This window comes from Ochotona princeps, chromosome 6 (assembly GCF_030435755.1).
Source record: "Ochotona princeps isolate mOchPri1 chromosome 6, mOchPri1.hap1, whole genome shotgun sequence".
Classification (NCBI taxonomy): domain Eukaryota; kingdom Metazoa; phylum Chordata; class Mammalia; order Lagomorpha; family Ochotonidae; genus Ochotona; species Ochotona princeps.
The window spans coordinates 29,818,575-29,843,227 of record NC_080837.1 but is presented as its reverse complement, the minus strand read 5'-3'; the positions used below and the strand labels follow the sequence as shown (position 1 = coordinate 29,843,227).

Sequence of the window (24,653 nt, the reverse complement as noted above, 5' to 3'; positions counted from 1 at the left end):
CTCAGTCTTTATTATTAAGTCTTTATTTCTGCACTTGCCTATTTGAACTGAGTCTTCATAGACTAATAATGGCTGGAGGCTTTGCGTCCTTCATTAAGGTCTATTTCGATTCCAGCTTTTATTCTAAATCCCTACACTTTTTCCATTTAACCAGAGTATTCTAGACTTATATTTTCTTTGGAGGAATCAAATGTTCTTCCATATGTTACCACAGTGTATGAAGGGACATAAACCTCTCTTGGTAACAAGTCACATCCTGCAAGAAAACGAAGCTGAAAACAAACCCCCATAACAATTCCCACTGAGAATGGCTCAGAGCGTCAATGATTTAATGTCCAATATTTCATAGACCTCATGGGACCATCCAGATGTAATTTCAATAATAAAAGGAAAATAGACTAAAGGGTTTATGACCTATCATTGTAAACCCACTCCTGCACAATCATCTTTAAATTTTTTTGGTTCCAAAAAGAAGTGACATAAAAAATAAAATATAGGAAGCCTGCATGTCTAAAATGGAATAAAAAAGATGAAAGCTTCCAGGGTAAGATAGTAAACTGAGTATGCTTTTTACCTCCCTTACTTCTTTATTTTCCACCAAAGTGGCAGAAAATATTTTAAAGAAAAAGAATAGGAACATAAACAGTACTGGGAAACAAGAATAGTTGGCTATTAGAGATTCATAAATTTTGAAGAAAGCCTAGAGAAGAAAATAGAAAGCAGATGGGATCATTGTTCCTGAGGGAAAGGAGTAGACCATCTCCACCAAAAACAGTGGAAGAGCAGTCTTCCGGAGAGAACCCCAGTGTAGCTCCTAATTCACTCAACAAGCACCCATACCAAGAGTGCATTACAGGCAGGGTGACAGTTGGGGTTCAGATCCATGATTCTGTCAAGATCATCAACATTATCCCAATTTCTATGGTAAATTACATTATTACCTGACCTACAGGTCAACAGAGTTGGTCCATTCAACCCTCTGCTTCACCTGCTAAAGAGAATAGACCCCACAACAGGGTGTTTACACCTACAAGAGAAGGGTCTGAGGCTCCACAGAAGGTACGGCAAATTCAGTTCACCTAGAGCCTGCCTGACCCAGGCTGCTCCACTAACCAACAACAGTCTTTCTGGCTGCTGGATACTCACTGGTCAGTCATATTTAAAGCAGAGGCCTAGAAAGAAACAATGCCATGGGAACCGCACTAATCTGAGAAATCCAGAAAAAAAAAGTGGCGGGTCCACTCCCGCTTGGATCTACCACATGGGATGGAAGAAGTCCAAATCCTTTCTCACAGGATCCAAGGGTATCAGAATAACAGCCAGGAGCCCTGAGCAGTCCACAGAAGCAGAACAGTAAACTTCCTTTGGGACTAGGGAGGGGAGCCTTCTCTGGTCCTCATTTGGTTCCAATTTTGGATCCCCACCCTCTCTTGGCAATGACCATCAGGATCGCTCCAGAAACCCCTCAAAACAAATAACCAAACAAACAAAAAATCTAGAATAGATAGAGAACAACAAGGAAAGCTTAGAATCAGGAAACAGTCAGCATGGATTCACTTATACTTCACTGGTGGGATACAAAGATTAGTTACTCCTCACTAGGGTATTGAAGATTTCTCTGCACACCCCTCCTAAAACTGCTCTGCACCTAAACTGTTGACATATGTCGTTAGAGTTATAAGCCAGTCTAGACTACCCAAAAAAAAAAAGCCAGGTTCAGCAAAATTTTGCTTCAACGCTATAAGATGCTAACTATTATAATGAAAATAGACACGAGACAGCTGAACAGTAATCTATAGCCATTTTAAGATGTATAGAACCAGTTGTATATAAACTAAAATTGAAATGTCAATGAAGTAGTCACAGGATGTGGTTAAGAATCTGCATTTTTTTATTCAACATATTGGTTACTCAATACTATGTCAATTAACTCCACATTATAAATTGTTGCTGATGTTATGTTGGGGTTTTTAATTGATTGGGATGATACTCTGCCGGCTCTATCTTCAGACCAGAGATGGTCTCCCCAACAAGCTATTGAATTTATCTGGACAATAAGATGCTGGACTCTGCTTGGTATATGCTTGCAATGAAAGAATCTCAACTGAATTTGAACTGTGGTAATGCAACAAGGCGGAGGAATCCACCATGGGGGGAGGGTATGGAGAGGGGTGGGGAGAATCTCAGTATCTATAAATCTGTCACATAATGTAATGTAATTAATTTTAAAAAAAAGTGGCGGGTGTGGGGGATCCAAGGAAAAGAGACAATGCTAAAGTCACATAAGAAAAAGGGGTGATTTTTCTTGTTAAGTTAGTACCTTGAAGATATTCAAGAAGACTTAACACACAGGTAACACAAACATGAACCAAGAAAACAATCAGAAAGAGTTCTTGGCAAATAAAAGCACTAAATGGACAGGAAGAAAGGTACATATTAAAATGACAGAGAGGGTAAAATTGGGAAAAGCTAACTTAGGAGAAGGGAATATAAGGAATGAGAGGAAATAAATGCAAGAAACTTACTCCTTGAATAAATGGGCCACCAAGTGCTAATAAGGATAAATTTAAGGAAAAAAGTCTTCACAAAATTTTGAGTTCCAAGGACAAGGAGAAAATATATATACATATAGCTCCAGAGACACAAGAGTTAGACTAACTTATTTCTCATCAGCAACAAGTATACTAGGAGACACTATAATATTTGAATGTTTTAAAAGATTTTCAATCTTTGAATTCTATATCCAGTCAAATAAATATCATGCAGGAATGAAAGTTTTTCAGATCTGCAAGAATGTTTACAGGCAAAACCATCTCCAAAGCCTTCCCTGAGGATGTAGAGCAGGAAGCAGGCATTTAGCTTGAATTTCATCCTGTCAGTGTTCCCCATCAGAGAACCAGGGTCCAGTTCCTGGCTCCAACTCCTGACTGCAGTGTCCACCAGTGCAGCTGCTGTGCGGCAATGGTGATGAATGAAGAAATTGGGTTCCTGCCACCCATCTGCACAATCTAGCTTGGACTTCCAGCTCTTAGCTCCATTGAGAGTTATTGCAGGCATTTGGATGTAAACCAGAAAATATCCCTCCTGCCTCCACTCTTGAACACACACACAGAGACATCATACATCATGACCCAGGTAGGTCACAAACTGCAGAAAAAGCAGACAGCTACCTATTGCAGTTATTTTGAGTGACAATAAACCAATTTCTTAAGGAAAGCACTATTACTACTAGTTTTTAGCTTAGGCATTGATTTCTTTAAGAATGTCATGAAGTCACTATTTGGTATTTAAAAAAAAAACTTTAAAAATGGAGGTTAGGCACCTTAGTGTAGCCAGTTAAGTTTCTGCCTATGGTTTCAGCACCCTGGGCACCAGTTTGAGTCCCAGCGGCTCTAGTAGCAATGTGCCTAGGAAAGCAGCAGAGGATGGCCCAAGAGCTTGGGCCTCCACACCCATGGTGAAGACCCAGAAGAAGCTCCTGGCTTCACACTAGCCCAGCCCCAGCTACTATAGCATTTGGGAGTGAATCAATCAAAGGAAGACTTCTCTCTTGCTCTCACTCTCTCCTTACCTTGCCTTTCTCTCTCTTCCAATAAATCTTTTTAAAAATAACTTTAAAATGGTTTTTTAAAGCTGTGTTCTATAACAACCCTATGGAACATCTCCAAAAATACATTCATAGGGGCCAATCACAGTCTCTTTATACATTTGTTGATTAGTTTATTAAACTTAAGCATCTCTTATAGGATATCTGAATCAGCAACCAGCATGTCCTCCAATCAGTCATTCTAATTATTTCTCTCAACCACAATATGGCTATAAACTTGAAACTGAACTTTCTAGAATACACCTGGAGAGCTGCTATTGCCTTATCATTTGCTGAGTAAAAGACACCTGGGACACAAAATGAAGTTGGCAATGGTCTTAGCATTGTTTTGTGATATCTAAGCAGCCTGAGACAGACACTGCTTAGACAGGAAACATTCTTTCACCATGCTAGTGATCCAAGCAATCAGTCACCAACAGGACAAAATTCTTTTAAACTTGTTTTAGATCTACTCCAGAATTATAATTTTTAAAAAGTAATTAAACCTTCAAAATCCTCCTCCATACAGAAATACAGGAATAGTTTTAAGCAATCATTATGGGAAATTGAAAGGTATAATAGATTAAACTCTTTATTCCTTTTTACTGGCAAAGCAAAAAAAAAAAAAAAAAGAATTACAGGAATAGATTCTCCCTGCAAAGCAGCATGAAGCCAATATAATTTGATGTCTTCCTTAATCAAAAAATCCATGAACCAATTAGAATGTTTATATTCAAGCCATGTGCTCCCTGTTACACCCTCCAAGATAACTAAGATACCTCACTTAGTTTAGAAAGCAAACATTTTTCAACCGGTTATATGTTAGGAACACTTACCAAAAGGAATAACCTCATTTCAGGATAATCAACCAGAAAGCCACAACTTCCTCTTTCCCCCCTCTAAAAATAATTATCTGGCAGGCTGACGTTTTGTCATTGCTGATTTAAGATAATATTTTAAAGCTATATTCACTTGTGCTTCTCTTTCCATTTGGAGGGGGGAAATGCTTAAAAGATTAGGAGGACTGCAATCCTACCCTGCTAGAAATTTTTCACTGCAACATATTGTCTCTGCTGTCAAGATTTTTAGGACTCATCAAAATGTAAACTAGTGCAACCACTATGGAAGTCAGCAACTTCAGACAACTGAAAATAGACTTTGCATAAAACCAGCCATCTTACTCCTGGGAATATATCAAAATTAAATGAACTCTTCATATGAAAAGGGTACCTGCAGCCCCAAGATTATAGCAGCACAATGCATAATGTTTAAGACATAGAACCAATCCAAATGCCCATCTATAGAAGAATGGATAGAGAAAATCTGATACTTTTACTCCATGAAATACTACTCAGCTATACAAAACAATGAAATATTATCATTTGCAACAAAACAGACCCATCTGGAAGCCATTAGGGTTAGTGCAATAAGTCAGTCCCAAAAGACAGGTATCATATAGTCGTTGATATGGGACAATGGATACATAGAGCACACACACCAAAAAACTGTACTAGGAAGATTACTATACTGGGAAATACATGGATATAGCATGTGTCTTTACTCCCCAATAAGAGAATTCCAAGTACTATTTTTTATTCTATGTTACACTATTTTATTTTCTTCCTTTTCCTATACTTACATAAATGTATCATAGCATGGCATCACAAAATCAAGTTTGTAATGACAAAGTGAATGACTATGCTATTGTAATAAGTTGGGATCAAATAATAGGAAGGAGATATAGGGAGGCAGGAGGGGAGGAGGGATGATGCCCTGTGCTTGTAAATCTGTATCAAAATAAAAATAACAGAAAAAAAGAGGTCAGAATGTTGAGGCCAGAGGCCCATCTATGTGAGCACACTTTACCTCACAATCCAGCCTTATCTATGATTTCTCTGTAAAACAATGCCACTTTGATTTATGATCATTGGATAAGGAAATGGATGAAAAGCATTTTTATGAACAGTAAAATACCAGAAAGCCCTTTTTTCAAAAATTATGAAAAATAGGAAATAGGCACAGGGAAAAATCATCTAAGTTTAGTTAATGTTGCTTATATGTTTATTTCCTGGGAAAGCCATTACTGTTATTCTGAATAGTTTTGGCACAACTTGGCCACTGTCCATTGATTTGCTCCAGGTACTTACAGGGGACACCCAGTTCCTAATCTAGTCTCTTTCACATCATAATAAATTATCCATTACCCATCTTACACATCCAGTAGGCAAGAGAAAACCAGTCACATTATTTTTGGAGGTTGGTCTGTGGATAATTCATAACATGTTAGTACGTACCAACAGCTAATGATCATGGAAGTCCTGCTAACAAAACCAAGAGCAGAGGGTGGCTGGGAAAGCTTTCACTGGGCCCAGGAGTGATCACAGCAAGGACGAGTTCCCAGTTAAGAAGCGCAACTGTCTTTCTTCAATTAACACCAGAGCATTCTGTTCTTCACCAAATGTGGTTTAGAAGACGCCTCTAGGCACTAGGACCCAGACCTCCCAGATCAAAAAATGATGAAGTGCCACAGGGAATCTGAGGTCCTCATATAAAATGCTGATGGCCTAGGCTGATGTTCCTAAGCCAGTCTGGAACCCATCCAAAAAAGGAAGAAAGTCTCCAAACACGGAGTATCATTTGGGCTTTGGATAGTTAGGTTTTTGGGTTGGGTCACAAATCTCAGAAAAATTCCCTCAAGTGAAATCAATGGCTTAAGCTTTTTTCCTTTCATAATTTTCTTTCATTCTTCACAATCTGGTCTGTGTGGTTAGAAGCCAGAGCAATTCATTAAAGACATGAGGAAAGAACAATAAATGGGGAGAGCTTTAAAGAAAAGAGTTTCCAGCCTCCAAGATTTCCTGACTTGATTCCAAGAACACATTCTGATACAATTGAGAAATATGTGTCCCAAATTGGGGTTTCCTATTGAAACCCAGGGGTGACCTGCAGCTTCTGGGATTTATTGACATTTAAGCAGAACACTAAAGAGAATAGAAGCAAAAACAGAAACATTCCCACAATGTTTTTATATGTTTGTCCTCACAAAAAAAGCTTGAAACAGAGTTAGGGGATTCAAACAAATGCTAAAGGGCCTTGGGTTTGTTTTCCGCTTGGTTGAGCCAATTTCCTCATCAGGTCCAGAGAGTTAGAAAATTTGATTTATTGGGAGTTTATTCCTCCCATATCTCACTAGGGTTTCACAAAGATATAAAGAAGTTTTATCAATTCATTCTTCTTCTAGCATATGTGAATTGAACTATCCAGATGGCAAGCAAAAATCAAACTTTCAGCAAGCCTTTGGCACATAGATTTCTTTGAAAGCAGATTCCCCAATGGAGATTTAAAATTATAATAAAAGTTGATACTAAGAACTAACATAAAAGACTAGATACCATATGAAGAGCGGAACATGTTTCTTTTAATCTTATAAATAATAGGTACACATTAGCCTTACTTCCTTGATGGGGCTATGAAGAAGGTCTGATTACTTTTTGTGCTAGGATCAAACTTCAAAGGTAGAACTGCCTTCCTTTTAAAAGAAATCTGAAAGATAAGCTAGGTATAAGGAGAAGGTGTGTGTGATGTTCATCACAGAAAACTAGGAAACAAAGTGGGTATGTGCCTGGGCGAGGGGCCTCTCTCAAATGAAAGACTCCAGCATGTACTGTAAATCACATATACCATGCACCTTAACCTCATGGCCCCATGGCTCCCCACATATCATTGCTCCCAGGCTTGACTGCTGTTTCACCAAGAAGGTCTTAATGAAGGATTTCTCTGTCCTGTCCTTGGAGACTTTGGTTAGTTCCTACCGAGAATTCTCCCCCCGGGCCCTATTGAAAACTCATGAATTCCCTCTATGTGCCAATTCTAGTCTGCCCTTTTGTAAATTCATTCTTTGATAAGCTGATGAACTATAGTAAAATTGTATTTGTACGGACTGAGTGACAATCAATACTTTCTCTAAAGCCGGGAAATAGTCATTTTCTTCTCTATAGAATCCTCACTCAATAAAGAAATAACGGAGGTGAGGGAAGTATTGTGCGGACAAAAGTTTACACCACTGATGCCAACATCCCACACTGGAAAACAGGTTCAAGCCCCAGGTGCCCCACTTTCCAGCTAAAGCTTGCCAAGGAATAAGATAGTGTCACTGAAGAGTTCTAGGATGCTTACGCTCTTCTTGGGTTGGTGAAAATTCCAAGGAGAGTGGATACTGTCATTGAGTAAAGTGTTAACCACATAAAAATCTAACACATTTTTAAAAAAGATTCCATATGCCAACTCTTTAAGGCTATCTTCGTTGATCCGTTCCATAAAGCTATCCAAAGAAACACTGACACTCAGCAGATTACTAAACCCATCCACCAGTGCAGGGAGATGCATGGGCTGACACCTGGCCTCAGCAAGGGCTTTAAGTTCTATCATGGTCAAGGATTCTCTTGGTGCAGCCTGGAGGTGGTACAATACCCTCCAGCTGCCTCATTACTGCTAACACAAGCAATGATTATAAAATTCATATGCAAGCAATTTAGGACAGGCTTAACTCCTAAAATGTACTGTTTATCTTTAAAACAGGTCTGTCCACTAGAAATGTTTATCTCTTTGGAGGTTTTGTCATGCGTAATTTAAAAACTGGAATATTGGGGTCAGTTTATAGCATAGCAAATGAAGCCACTACCTGCAATATTGGCATGCCACAGAAACACTAGTTTGAGTCTTGACTCAGTCACTTCCAACCCAGCTCCATGCTGAGGTGCTTGGGAAAGCAATGGGAAATGGCCCAAGTGTTTGGGTGCCGACACCCACATGGGAAACCCAGCTGAAGTCCCTGGCTACTATTTGGCCCAGCCCCAACTATTGTAGGCATTTGGGGAGTGAACCAGCAGATGGAAGATTCTCTAACAGTGCCTTTAAATAAATAACAAAGACTTTCAAAAAGTTTGAATATTAACTACAATTACTCCAACTTTTTAAACACAAAAATGTAACACCTGACTCAAGCCTTTTCATCGTTTCCAGCCTTAGCCACAAGCTCAGAAAGCCAGGGGTACAAACCAATTCCCTACAGCTACCAGACACAGATTCTAATCCATTCCAAGCAGCCAGACTTTATCTTGACTACCGAACTCAGTTGTAAGCCACACAAAGAACACTGAAAATGCCAAGTGCATCAAAAATCCTAAGAGTGAGATACATTCATCAAACATTTATTCAGAAGTCTAGGCCTGGGCCAGGCACAGTAGTCTAGTGGCTAAAAATCCTCGCCTCGCATGCGTCAGGATCTCATATGGGTGCCAGTTCTAACCCCGGCAGCCCTGCTTCCCATCCAGCTCCCTGTTGTGGCATGGGAAAGCAGCCAAGTATGGCCCAAAACCTTGGGACCCTGTGCCTGTGTGGGAGACCCAGAAGAAGGTCCTGCCTTCAGATTGGCTCAGCTCTGGCCATTGTGGCTATTTGCGGAGTGAATCAGCAGATGGAAGATCTTTCTCTAAGAAAAAAAAAAAAACTATGTCTAACCTCTGGAATAAAGTTATATGTTGCAAAGTCAAAAATGAAAACACAGCTTGCCTTATGTGGAATGCCTATTGTAGGGTAAGATTGTGGAAATCTAGAAACTGTGAACCATGCCAAATGTCAAGAAAAGTTGCAGGTTTCTAACAAAAACAGCAGAAATTTAAAAGAATACCAACAAGAAAGAGTTCATGAGTCAACATGGAAGAGGTCTTTAGATATCTGATAATCATTTATATAGACAGGAAGATAGGCTGAAGTGAAAACAGAAGGTGAGTTTTACAACGGTGTAAAATTCTAGTCAATACATGGTTGAGTTTTCCTGCCAAAACAGAAGCCATTTTCTAAATTTTCAAGGAAAAATATTTAGGCAGCAACAAAGAAATAGACAGCCAAGATGGAAATAAAGCTGTATGAGCACTGAAAATGAACACTGAAAATCCTAGTTTTCCTAGGTTTTATCATTATATACAACCTAAAACTCCAGTAATAGAATCATTACCTCAAAGGCAGCAACCGTTGGAAATACAGAAAAGCAGGAAATTCATAACAGAGACCACAGTTTACAGATTATCTTCGAAGAACGCAACAGAAGCCACAGGAGGGGTTCTCGGTGGGGCAAAGAGCTGAGAGAGAGAAACACAAATGACTGAACCTGGGGGGAGCTCACCACTCAGACCTAGTGAAGCACACCACAGTATTAGAGCCAAGAAGAACTCAAGCAAAGAGCATTTGAGGATAAAGCAGCCACAGCACCCTAATGCCACAGAGAGATGGGAAAGGATGGTGCTGAGCAACAGACCTAACGGCTCCTCTTTGTGGCAGGTGGGTGGTTACAAGAGCCTAAGCTAGTCCATAACCTCAGTAACAAAATGCCACCATGCTCTAGGTCTAAATAGTTCCACATTTCAGCAAGAGCCATGCAGAAACGGGCAAAGTACTTAAGAACCAGGAAACATCTCTTTTCTGCACTTTCTTGTTGCAACTCTGCACAATTGGTGATGATCAATCTATAAACATGTATCTTCCCATCCAACAAGAACCAGAACGGGGTGAAAGCCAGCCAGAAAAAAACCACTGTCCCTGCTAGGACAGAAGGTGAACTGAGTAGGGCTGGCTCATGGACCCCCTGGTGTGTGCAAAATAAGCACAAGAAGCACGACAGGAAACTACCCAGAATAGGCCATGGAAAGTTCCCACCAACATACATTTGGCATGGGTCAGGGGTGGACCAGGCTGAAACGGTTCATGTCATCCACTGGCAAACCCAGGTGCCACAACGGGGTGTGGGTCGGGCCGGGTTTGGTCACAACAAAAACCAGTGCACAAGACGGAAAGCCAAGGTGAGGTTACCTATACTAGATTTGAATGCAGCACCCAACCAGCACACGTGAGAACCAGGAAGGGAGAGGGCAGAGCCAGCGGGGGGATTGAGGGGCTGATCCCCTCACCGGACAGCTACTTCCACTAGATAGCATGGGCAGGGATGGGGACAGACCAGACTAAGGAAGTGGTGGGTTCCCCCCTCTTGGGTTACTAATCCCACGGGAGGACATCAGAACTAGGACGAGGGCTGGGGTGGCTAGATGGAGAGGCACTTAGCCACATCCGTGAGGGCTAGATAGTTGAGTAGGTTAGAAGGAACTAAGCTTTAATACCCATTGATAGATATAGGAGCCAAATGGGATGCGGGATAGATTGGACTAGTCAGCTATGCACATTGGCAGGCCAGGGTGGAAGGCGGGGCTGGAGGGGGTTATTGTGGGTCGCCCCCACTAGGCTACAGCTCCCACTAGTTGATAAAAGGGTCGAGTACGTGCTGGGCAGAACCAGGCTGGACTACAACACCCACTGGTTCCAGTGCAAGTCGGGACTGAGAGCAGAACCAACCCAGCAATTGCAACCACCAGCTGATCATGGAGATGGACTGTGCCGGGCCCTGTGCTTACTAGAACATACGGGAATCTGATCTGGGAATACCTCAAAGTTTCTTTGCAGATCTCCCCAACTGAACTGCTGGACTCAGAACCCTAGCCAAGAAAAGACAGAGAACAGAACAAGTCAATCAACCACCTCAGCTATATGTTGGGCAGCGAAATACTGGGCGGATAAAGACTCTATGATGGACTATGACAATCAATGGATTCTTCAATGACATCATCGAGCTGGAAGTGGCGAGAGTGGCAGCGATTCACAACTGGAGAACTATTACAACCACTTGAGCAGGTATCTCAGAGCATGCCCCAAATCCGGGACTTTGGGCGGGTGGGAAACTGGGTGGGGCTTCTCCCTCAATATCCCCCTTTACCTCAGATACATGAAGGAAACAATATGGACATAAAAAGCTTACCCACATCCCTGTAGCCCCTAAACCTTTACACCGTAATTAACTATGTAAAGATTGTTAACAATAAAATAAAATAAACATGTATCTTCCAAAACTTCTTAGAAAACGAAAGTAAAAGATAAGTTTAGGAGGCTGGCATTGCATCATAGCAACATTAAGCTGGCACCTGCGGCGCTGACTGCTGCATCCCAACCGGAGGCCAATTGGAGTCCCACCTATTTTACTTCTGATCCAGTTCCATATGAATGGGCTTGAGAAACCAGTAGAGGACGGTTCAAGTCCTTGGGCCTCTGTACCTACCTGGGGGTGCCCAGAAGCAGCTCCTAGCTCCTGGCTCCAGACCAGTGTACAAGCACCAGCATTCTCACCAATTTGAAGAGTGAATCAACCAATTGGCATATTCTCTAATGAATTTTTTTAGAAGCTTACCTGGGTGCAAAAATTTTAAATCCATGCATATCAAAATCTTTTTAAAAGGTTTGTGAAAAATATTGTGGAAGAATTTTGCCAAGTCCAAGTTTATTCTGCACTAAAATAAGCATACCTTTCAATCCCATCTTTTAAGATTTTATTTTTACCTGAAAGGCAGAGTTACACATAGAGGAGGGCCAGAGAGGAATCTACCAACTGCTGTTTGACTTCCCAAATGGTGCTCTTGGTTTTTGTGACTGGCAGAAAAAGGTCTGTTCACGTTTTCTAAAAATTGTTCATTCAGTCTAACAAATAGGGCTGTGACTCTCAGTCAGTACACCCTTAAGACTTCAACACGACAGCATCTTTGTCTCACCCATTTTTTCAACATTTCTTATTTTGAAAGGCAGAGGTCAAGAGAAAGCCTACTATGTCAGGTCACTATATTCATTAATGCCATTTTTCTATGAACTTCCAGAAGTATTCTTGCATGACATGTTCTCCATGAGAAACACTTCTATTCCCAATGGGACTTAAACATAGGATAAAATTTCAGAGCATTCCTAGTACAAACCATTTCCATACTGCTTTCTCCTCGTCTCCCAACCAGAAAGGCTCATAAATCTGAGAATCAAAGCTCATGTCCTGTGATCTTCATGACAAGCAGCAAGGATTCAATGTGTCTGGAATAAGTCCAACTACCTCTTTGCACAGAATCCAGGGACAGTAATTTGGAGGGAATAATAATTTCCCCCTCACCTCTAGTGTAACCAGAATAATTCCCCAAACTTTTCCTTCCATATGCCAGAAACTTATTAAAATGCCAAAGAGAAGAACCAGTGTAGTGGCATAACAGGCTAATCCTCCACCTGTCAACACTAGCATCCCATATATCACCAGTTCAGGTCCCAGCTGTTCCACTTCCAATCCAACTCCTGATAACGGCCTGGGAAAGCAGCAGAGTATAGCTCAAGTCCTTAGAAGCCCTGCACCCATATGGGAGACCTGGAAGAAGCTCCTGGCTCCTGGTTTCAGAGAAGCCCAGCTCTGGCAGTTGCAGCCATTTAGGGAGTGGACCAATGGATGGAAAATCTGTCTCTCCCTCTCTCCCTGTAATATGCCTTTCCAAGCAAAATGGGTAAATCTTTATAAAGAAAAAGGGGGGTTCAATAAGAACTCATTAATAAAACCCCAAAAGTTACAAGAGCTTTTGTGAGTCCAGTAGAATCTTAATTATGTCATTGACTAGCAAATGACTGTCATTTTGGTATTTCATTTCATGGAGTTACACAACTCAACTAAAAATTGAATGATATGAAAAAAATAATATCCAATTTTGCAGATTACTACCATAGGCAGATTCAATCAAAAGATGAATTCCTTCATAGTATAATTGTAACACTGCTTGAGAAAACAAGTTTTGGATTTATTTATTATTGTTGGAGAAATAGTGCTTTTTATTGAGTTATTTTTATTAACAGAAAGAGAACATACACACTGACATACATGCATATACTTTCTATGCTTTGATGTGGTACCTGCAAGGATAGGTTTCATACGTTACTCACAGTTCTTTTTACCAACCCTCTATCACAGATTGCTAGATAGTATATGCATATACCAAAGAAGATGGTGATATGAAATAATTCAATAATACAGAAAACCAAAAATATGGGCTTTGGTTGCTCCCTTGCAGACCAAGCACCAGAAAATCTGAAACTTCTCTAGTGCTAAGGCATCATGATCCCTGGGCACTCTCTGTTAGACAGACATGGTAATACAACATTTCCTTTCAGCAAAGTCACTGCACATGCCTGACAAAAATCCGTATGAACCCCAACCACAGCAATTGGCCACCATTGTTTACTCTGCAGTGGCAAGCCTCCAGAGACTCACCATGAATAAACAGCCCTCAGGAGGGTATGACAGAGGCTCTCAGGGCTTCCAGAAAGATCTCTCAAACATCAGAGCCCTATACATTACTTCAGTAAATAGAAAACCCATCCGTATATGCATCGCCCATAAAACTGGGTAAAATCAGTTTTGTAAAATGTGAGATCAGGGAAGATCAAGAAATCAATAAACTGTACCATTTATTAATTCAGCATTGATTAGCAGATATGTAGTGCTTTTATAAAGTACTTGATACAGATTCTTGCATTTTGTGCCCATTATCACTGCAACAGGATGGTAGGTATTATTCCCATTTTACGAGTGAGGCTCTGGGAGTGTAGGTACCAACAGCTGATAAAAAGAGGAACCAGGCTCCATCTTAGCACGCACATTATTTCTATCACACCACAACAATGTCCACAGAGGAAAACTGCAGCAAAACTAACAGGGCCTTGTACACCCACCACACTGTTCTGGTCAAATCCAATAAACTCTTTACACTATTTGATCTGCAGGAATCATGTTATCTCACAACTATCAAGAATCAGAACTGAAGATTTCAGTCCCACAAAAAGAATTATTGGCAACATATAATTCTGTGTTTTAAACTTACATAGCATTAAAAACTTAAAAAGTACAGCTATTCCTACCAGCATCTTTGGCTACTTGTGGCCTCACCAAAACACAAATTTTGCTGCCACTCTCTCTCGCTCGCTCTCTCCACACAGACCTGCTCCCTGGTAGGCTGCTGGCTCCTGGATGCATTTAATTCAGAGTAAACTTTTTTCAAACAGCATAAGCAAAGAAGGTAAAAAGTCTTAATAGCTCCCTCAATAGATTGATAAAAATGTTTTAGCTTTATTTCAAAATCAGGAGAAAAAAAATTAGTATCATTAATGGATCCAGCCTGGATTATACTTTTGTTATCCTAACAGTCATTTAAAAAAACTATTTTTATTATTCTTATTGAGGAAGGAGGCACCTACAACTCACAGTGGGCATAATGCAAGTTTGATCCTTCCCACCCCATAAATATGTGAAGGGCTTCCTGTGTGAAATAATGTCTTTAGGTTCCACAACCCCCACATTGCTAAGTCAAAAACTTTAGCTTGTTTCCAAAAAAGCCCTGAACAGTTTCTTTTGCTTCCCATCTTAACAAGCTATTCCAATTTGCATTAGCTATTTTACACATGAACAATGCTCTCTCCCTGATCATCTTGTGGAAAAACACAAGACTACACTGAAAAATTTGTCTTGGGGCCTTCACACAAGCTACACAGAAAGGGTGAATTGCTAGGAATGGGAAAAATAAAATACAATTATTATGGTTTAAATAATGGAGTCAACTGGCTAGAAATTTTCACATCTTGAAGAATGTGAGACTGATGCGAATATGGAGACAATAAAATCAATCTGGGAGAACAGCACTCTTTTCCTACAACATACATGACTAGTTAGTCGTATTTTCATACCCATCCTCAGTGGATGCACGAAGCTTCCCTATGGATGTTGACCTGTATATACATATGGGTGCACCTTGACTCAGTGTTGTAAGATGAACTTGCCCCTCAGAGCACAGTATTGCCTCAGTATGATTTCCCTCTTTGTTATCTCCAGGCTGACTAAACCATCTCTAGTTTGTGCTCCTCTGGTAAGCACACCCCTTGTTTTGGCTACCAATGCTACTATGAACTTAAGAAATGCTGTCAGGGACGTATATTTTAATGATGCTATTAAAGAACTGAAGTCAAACACTGTTGACTATCATTTCATAAGGAGCTCAAAAATGTTGAGTATTCAAATGAACATTTTAACTTTTAAAAACTCTGATCCGTCACCAGAACTACAGGAATTGGGTGACCTCAAAATGCATCATTCTCAATCACGAGAATGTAAAGTGATGTCAATGTCCCTGCACCAAGTCAGGTGGCCACTGTTGCAAGCCCTAGAAGGAACTGGCCTCAGCTTTCTCAGCAGTTAATGCCAAGAAGCAGACAGACACAGCTAAGTTACAACAACAAAAAATTACCCTCCTTACATAGCAATGATTCGTCATCTACACGAGGAAATTCTGCATGAGGAAGAGCAACAAGTTGTGTCATTCACCAAAAATATTCCTATTAGCTAATTACCTGTCCATTTGTGTTTTTTTGTTTATTTTACTTTTCAAACAAGTTTTATTTTTACTTGAAAGTGAGATTAACAACAAGGAGAGACAGAAGCATTTTCCGTCTGCTGGACTACCCAATGGCCAGAAACAAACCAATTAGCTATTTTACACATGAACAATGTTCTCTCCCTGATCAAACAAACCAATCCAAATCCAGAAACCAGGATTTTCGTGTGCATTCTTCCACGTAAGCAGGGACTCAAGACATGGACTTTATCTAGGCCTCCCTCATATTGTCCAGGGTCTCAAACTCTGGGCCAGCTTTTGGTGCTTTCCTGGGCAGGGAGCTGGTTTGGACATGAAACATCGGGACACAAACAGGGTCCCCCATCCAATGCTTAAGCTTCACGTGGCAGCTTAACCAGGTATGTCACTGCACTGTGTCCATTACATAATTTATTTTATTTATTTTATTGGAAAGGCAGATATACAAAAAGAAGAAATACAAAGACAAAGATCTACATATTGGTTCACACCGCATTGGCTGCAACAGCCAGAACTAAGCCAATCCGAAGCCAGGAGCTACTTCTGGGTCTCCCACAGTGGGTGAAGAATCCTACGTTTCAACCATCGTCTTACCATGTTCCAAGCCGTAAGCAGGGACCTGAGTGTTAGTGGAGCTGCCACGATACGAAGAGCCAGCCATTTGGGAACCCGACACATGCAAGATAGGTTTTAGGTACCAGGCTATAGCGGTGGGAACAAATATTTGTTTTTAAAGGTATATATTTTTTTCTATGTGAAAGGCAGATTTATAGAACAAATCAGAGACAGAACAGATCATCTTTCTAATGGTTCTCTCCCTAACTAGTTGCAACATTCCTCTCTGACAAAGCCTAGGGAGTCATACCCAGCACTGTGCTATGGCTGAGGAGCCAGACCCCAAGACTAGCCAGGCTCAAACACAGCCAAGGCTGCACGCTCTCAAAGAGGAGTCCCCAGGAATCTATGCTTTATTTTCTGAAGAGTCATTGATTTATTGAAAAGGCAGAGATAGACAATGAGCCCTTTCATCCCATCCACTGGTTCACCCTTAAATATATTTAATATTTTGTATTTAATAAATTTATTAAATATTGATAAAGTACCTAATTAAATGTATATTAATAAAAACCTATCTTAAATATTTGGGGAGGGACCATCCTCAGCACCTCCGTTGCAAACCACAGGATGTTCTGTCCGAGACCATTCTTGGGGTTTGTGGCTATTACCCCTCAGTCACCCTGCCATGTGACAGCGCTAGCAGCTGACACACAGAATCAGGAGATTACCTGTGCATGGTGCCTCAGGGGATAAAGAGTAAGAGATAAAGCCACACCTGGGCCCTCCTGGAGGGCAGATGTGGGATACAGATGTTCCCAAGCCGTGAGTGACCTTTTCTAAGTTCCTCCTACCTACAGGCCTGGGCTGTGTGCCTGGACTCAACAGAGCCCCAGCCAGGGGAGATCCTGCCATGTCCCAGCTCTTGCCCTTGGTGCCCCTCTCTGCCCACTACTCCTTACTACATTTGGCCAAATTATCCTGTGAGTTTCAGCACAATCATCCTCCTCCAGGCAGCTCTCCAGGGCCCAAATGTGTCTGTGTACACCCAGGGCAAGAACCACCTCCCCCTCACAGTGCCACAGTGCCATGCCTTCTGATCTCAGTTCACTCATGAAATTGTCTGTACATGCTACAGCTGCTTCAGGACCTCCTCCTAAGTGTTCTGGGAATGAAACTGACTCTGTGGGGAGGGACCCAGAGCCTTCCTGCTCACTGCCATGTCCCCACAGCACCCACCACAGAGCTGCAAGCCCAGGTTCAGGGTGCCAGCATTGTGGGGTCAGCAGGACATCCACTGGTTGGCCTCTGACATCTGATAGCCTGGGCTCTGAGAGCTCACAGCCATGTTAGATGTCATTGTGACGCCAGTGTCTGATAAAGACAAAGAACGGCATGCCCATGGGTGTGAGGCATTCCAGAATATTCCTATGTGACCCAGGAGAATGAAGCTATCATAGTGAAAAAGGGAGCCAAGATATAGCCTGTGACATGGCATCCACATTAAAACTAGCTTGAGCACTAGCTGCTTCACTTCTCCCAAACCGAGGCCCGATTGCCACAGCATGAAAGGCCCCCAAGGTTTCCCGTTCCCGTTTCACTTATGCTGACCAGCGAAAACCAGTAAAAGCCATGGCAGCTATGCCACCCGCTCTCCCTGTTCTGGGTGAACTCATCCTCTTTCCTATGCATTCCTAGAACCACACTGGGACGCACTATCATCTGCCATCCTGTGATGGAAACAGGCACAAAGAGGTTGGGTAACTTTGCTGAGAGACCACCACCAGCTCACTCAGTGCCCCAGGTCCCATGGAAAGTATTTTCTGTTCTTCCTTCCTAGCATCCCTTCCTTCCCATTGCTCTGTGTTTATCCCCATTTGCAGGTGAACACACTGGGGTGTTTCCTTGTGACTGTGAACAGCAGCCCTAGCAGCAGCAGGTGGCACCCAGGGCTGTGGTCCTTGCCGATTGAAGCCGATTGTGAGGAAGAAGCAGAGGCAGAGGGAGAATTGGTGGCATCCAGGGAAAGCAGGCTGGGGCCAGTGTGGTGGCTCAACAGGCACCTTCTCCTGCAAGAGCCCCAACATTCCATATGGGTTCTGGTCATATCCAACCTCCATTTCCCGTTCAGCTCCCTGCTTATGGCTTAGGAAAGCATTACCTCTCCTTTGTACAATATCACTTTATACTATTTGTGCGCAACAGTTTAATCCAAATTGACTTAGGAGAAATTAATTGAGTCACTATAAAATATTCTGTAAATCGATTCGACTGGACCTTTCCAAAATGCAGTGTAACCGTCCTAAAATCAAAAGAAAACCAAGGGACTCTTCAAACTTGGTGTGTGAGCACAGACTTGATACTATACCCCCAAATATTTGTGAGATGAGATATTCACGGAAAAATTGCAAAAACTAAAAAATGGAATGTTAATCATTTATCAGTGCGACATATTTTTGGTATATTGGTGCTATGCTTATACAGAAGAATGGTTTTTTTCATGGATGCATCTCTGACTTAGGGATAAGTGCCATGGTGTCTACCACTTTCAGAGGATTCAACAAAATATACTTGTATGCACACATATGCATCTTTCTATGGAGTGTGGATACAGAGAAGTCAATGTGACAATGATAGCAATCATAGAATTGAGGTGAAGGACATGTATACTACAGTGTTAAAAGATTTCTAAATAATGTACAACGGCATCCTAGTTGGGGTTATACATTCAGAGGAATGAACACAAATGCACAGTCATAGGCCATTGTCATTGGAGCTTCTAATGTTGCATAGCACAGCAGCCTCAAACGAATTGCTTCTTGCTCTTATTTATGAAAAACTGCCTGCTCAACAAAGCATGGCTGATCAAGCCATAACCTGTAATGTCCACATTCCCTATGAGCTCAACCTTGAGACCTAGCTGCCCCACTCTGTTCCAGTTCCTGCTAATGCACACAGGAAAGCAGCACACAATTTTCCAAGTGCTTCAATGCCTGCCACTCACATGGGAGACCTGGAAGAAATTCCTGGTTTCTACTTTAGCCTAGCCGAGCTCTGACCACGTGGCCATCTGAAAATTGAGCAAGCTAATAGGTTTTTCTCTCTCTCTTTTTCAAATAATCTTTAAATATATATTCAAATGTCAGATTAAATATGCATTAAATACTAAACATCAAATATGTTAAAATTTTAAATATATTTAAATTAAATTTTAAATGTTTAAATTTAAATTTTTAAATGTTAAATATATATATAGATTTTTATATGTATATATTTATATACAGGGCCCAGCATGATGGGCTAAATCCTCATCTTGCAAGTACCAGGATCCCACATGGGCACTAGTTCGTGTCCCAGCTGCTCCACTTCCCATCCAGCTCCCTGCTTGTGGCCTGGGAAAGCAGTAGGAGATGGCCCAAAGCTAGGAACCCTACACCTGCATGGCAGACCTGGAAGAAGCTCCTGGTTCCTGGCTTCAGATTGGTTCAGCTTCAGCCATTGCAGCTATTTGGGGAGTGAACCAGCAATGGGACATTTTCCTCTGTCTCGTCTCTTTGTAAATCTGCCTTTCCAATAAAATAAATTTTTGTAAGTCTACATGCATACATATATATGTACATACCATCTACTTGTAAGAGAGGCCTGGCTGTTGGATCGTGTTCATAATACATGACTCTCACAATAGGAGCAGACATTTGGCCCAGTGGTTAAGATGTCAACTAACTAATGCCCATGTTGTAGTACTTGAATTCAACATGTACCTCCACTCCTGACTCCAGCTCCCTGCCAATGCACACCCTGGAGTTCTGTCACCCACAAGGGAGGTGTGCATTGGGTTCCTGCTCAGCCTTGATTCCCTAACTATTGTGTGCATTTGGGAAGTGAACCAGCAGGTGGGATCTCTCTTGTTCTTTCTTTCTCTGTCTCACAAATAAATATTTAAAAGTTAGAACATTAGAACCTATCATAAACTTTTCTATGTTAAAGCTAGTTAATCATGTGTTTATACTATTCAGATTATACCACTATGGTATGATATAAATAAACTTTGCTTGGGGGGGGGGGGGCGGGGAGACAATGTGATAGCATAGCAAGCTAATACTCAACCTGCAGTGCCAGCATCGTATACAATCACCAGTTTGTGTTCTGGCCCTTCCGCTTCCACTCCAGTTGTCTGTGACCTGGGAAAGCAGCAGAGACTTGGGCCTTGGGCCTCTGCATCCAAGTGGAAGACCCAGAATAAACTCTTGGCTCCTGGCTGCAGATCAGCTCAAGCCTTTGTGGCCATTTGGGTAGTGAGCCGGCAGATGAAGACCTCTCTGTCTCACCTTCTCTCTGTAAAAATCTACCTTTCAAATAAAAATAAATAAATCTTAAAATAAAAGAGGGTGGGCTTTCTAGCACAGCAGGTTTAAACCTCTGCTCAAGATACCTGCATCTCACATCAGTACACTTCAAGTCCCAGTTGCCTGTTTCTGATCTAGCTCCCCGATAACACACTTGGGAAGGAGCAGATGATGTCTCAGGTACTTAACCTCCCACATGTATGATGGGAAGTGAAGACTGAGTTGCTAAGGAAATAGGATGCTGCATCTATTTTCAAATTCAAAAAAAAAAAAAAAAGACCAAGTTGCTGGTCAAGTCAGGCTGCTGCAATCATTTGGAGATTTAAGGAATGAACTGGCAAGCAAAGACCCTGTCTGTGTGTGTGTGAGCGTGTGTGTGAGATTGCTTGTGTCACTCAAGTAAATAAATCAATCTTTTTAAAACACTAAATGACATCAATAGTTCATCAGATTGGTGTCGGAATCATGAAAGTAATGCTCCAGAGGGCCAAAATAATGCCCTGTATGTGGGAGCTACAGTGAGACAGTGTTTAGTCTGTGAGGCTGAACACTGCATCAAGTGCCTGATGAGGGAATGGACTACACCATGAGATAATTGTCTATGGAGGAAGTCACCCATCTGTCATGGATGTTAGTATGTTAGACAAAGTAATTTAGTCTTTAGTCTCTAAAGAGTCTGTGCTCATTGAAATCTGACAGGAAAGAGCTGGCGTGGATTGGCTCACGCCTCGCTGGGTGGGACACAAAGATTAGTCACTCCTCACCGTGGTGTTGAGGATTTTCCTGCACACCTCCCCCCCCCAAAAAAAAATGTGTTCTGCACCTTAAATGTCGACAAATATCTTGTTAGAGTTACAAGCCAGTCTAGATTATCCTAAAATCTGCCAAGATCAGCAAAATTATACTTCAACACAACAAATGGCTAAATACTAAAATGAAATAGACACGAGACAGCTGAATGGTGCCTTATAGACATTTTAAGGTATTTAGCAGCCGGTCCTGAATATAAACTAAAAGTGAAATGTCAATGAGCTAATCATAGGTTGTGGTTAGGACTTGCTTTTTTTTTTTTTTTTAACATACTGGTTACTCAAAAACCATGTCAATTCCATAACATTGCAAATTGCTGTTGATGTTATATTGGGACTCTTAATTGACTGGGATGATATTCTACCAGCTCTAACTTCGGACCAGAAATGGTCTCCCCAAGAAACTGTTCAACCCATCTGGACAATAAGTAGCTGGACTCTATGCTTGGTATATGTTTGCAAGGAAAGAATCTTGATTGAATTTTAACTGTAATACTGCATCAAGGTGGAGGAATCCACCAGGGGGGAGGGGAGGGGAAGGGGTGGGGGGATTCCCAGAGCCTATGAAACTGTCACATAATGCAAAATAATTAATTAAAAAAAGAGTCTGTGCTCAAAAGTAAGTGACAGTAATATGTTAGGTACATATCCACTGCAGGAAAAGCTAAGTTATATTTTGTCACTACCTAGAGGTAAAAAGAGGAGGTCGATAGTCCCTGGTCAAGATGTCATATTAAAAACTAGAATAACATCAATCCTAACTCAGTAACCTATTACCCAACCACAAAAACAACATGCTTCCTGCTCTTGTGAATGACATTATTTCTGACCACATGAACTCAGTTTTAAATATTGGTGTATTCACACAATGGAACACAGCTTTGAAATAAATACACGCCATGAATACATGTAACCCTATAGTATGACAAAAAAGCAAAACTAATGCTGAAAAGAAGCCAAACAGATGCACAAAAGTGATACTCATTTCAAAAAGAAGCAAAACTAGAAATCAGAGGATTGTGAGAATACAGAAAAGGCAGATAAAAGGGGGCACAAGAACACTTAGAGCAACAGAAACGTCCTGTGCCCTGACACTATCAAACACTAGAAGAAAGCATCAGGGACATAGGCAAAGACTTCCTGGGGGAAGAAAAAACAGAAGCACAGGTAGTCAAAGCAAAAAAAGAAAATAGACAAATGATATCACATCAAGAGAAGAAGCTTCTGCACTGCAAAGGAAACTGTCAACCAAGTGAAGAGGCAGGGAACAGACCCTGGGATAAAACATTGGTAAATAAGAAACTGACAGAGGATTAAAATTCATGGGCTATAAAGAGCTCAAGAAACTCAACAACCAGAAAACAATTCAGTTAAGCAACAGGGGAAGAACGTTTCAAAGGATGAAATACAAATGGCAAGAAGACACATGAAAAGATGCTCAGGGTAAGGGCCATTAGCAAAATGTGAATAAAAAACACAAGGAGGTTTCACCCCATCCTAGTGAGAATGGTCATCACCCAAAAAATAAGAAAATAAATGTCAAGGATGTAGGGAAAAGATATCCTAATTCACTGTTTGTGGGAGTGCAAACTAGTACAACCATTATGGAAAATATTGAGATTCCTCAGATATTTGAAAATTGGTCTGCCATACGACCCAGCCATCCCACTCCTAGGAATTTATGCAAATGAAATGAAATCAGTTTTCTGTACCACCAATTTACAATAGTTAAGATATGGAATCAACCCAGTTGTCCATCAACAGATGACTAAAGAAAATATGGTACATACATACTATGGAATACTACTCAGCCATCAAAGAGAATGAACTTTCGTCTTTTGCAATAAGATGGATAACTAGAAATGATTACACTTACTCAAATATTCTAGCCCCCCCCAAAAAAAAGCAAATGTTTTCCCTGTTCTGTGGTCACCAATGCACAGAATATTAAAAAACTAACAGGAGTGAGGCCGACATTTAACAACTGATTATTATTGATTGACTTTGTCTACACTCTTGAGGAATAGCAAGGGATTGTTTCTAGTCACTTTGTGTCAAAACTTTTTCCTAATGCAGTGCTAAGCTTGTGACTGCAAAGTGAAATCAAAGTACGTCATTGTAAAAATTTAAATAAGGAAGGAAAGAGGAGAGTGTGTTAGGTTACAGACAGGACAGAAGGTGGGATAGAAAGTGGTTACACTCCTTAATCTGTATTGGGAAGTATATGAAATTTTGTTCACTCTACAGAAGTTATTTTTTAAATTTCTGTTCTGTGTCTTGCTCTATACACACTAGTGATACAGGTTATAATTAATTCTCAGTATTCAGTGAGCTGAACAATTAAGATTCTTAGATTTTTGCATGTAAATTAAATCTCGATTGGAATATTTAAAATTCAAATGGTTTTGAGTCACCTGAAGAACTCACTACTTACCAAGCAATTTCTTTTTACTGCAGAACATTATTGAACAGCTGATATTCACCAGATCTCAACAACTGACCTATATAACAAAACAGAAGTACAACATTAATATTTCAAATATGTTCATTAACCATACATTTCCATCCTTTCTTCCCAGACAAATTTAGATGGCAAAAAATTACTGACAGTAGGGAACAATTTGTTGTGATTCTGACAAATAATTCTATACAGAAATAACCCTCCTACGGTCATAATGTAAATCCCACTGAAGAATTCAGAGGTACAGGTAACTCAGTGGCTAATGATGCCACTAGGGACATGAGCATCCCATATCCACGTGTCTGGTTTCAGTCTTGGCTCCACCCTGGCAGGCAGCAGGGAGTGGCTCAGGTACTGGGTGGCTGCTGATGAAGTAGCACATTCAAACTAGGTTCCAGACTCCCAGCTTTAGCCTGGCCCAGGCCTGGAAGCAATTTGGGAAATCAAAGATTTGATCAAAGATTTCTTTATTTCTCTCCCCCTTCTTCATTTTCCCCTCAAAGCAAACCGAAATATTTACAATGGATAAAGGGGCAAATAATTTCAAACCTTCAGAACCTAAGCAGTCACGAAAAT

At 41.0% G+C, this 24,653-nt stretch overlaps 1 protein-coding gene across 1 annotated transcript in view; it reads right to left on the bottom strand.

Moving 5' to 3' along the window:
* ATP8B4 (ATPase phospholipid transporting 8B4 (putative)) overlaps positions 1-24,653 on the bottom strand; it is a 254,776-nt gene that overhangs the window by 183,240 nt on the left and 46,883 nt on the right. The window contains exon 2 of the mRNA XM_058665877.1: positions 24,051-24,117. Coding sequence (XP_058521860.1) covers positions 24,051-24,078 — 28 coding nt within the window. The 5' untranslated portion in view covers positions 24,079-24,117. The remainder of the gene's footprint in view (positions 1-24,050; positions 24,118-24,653) is intronic.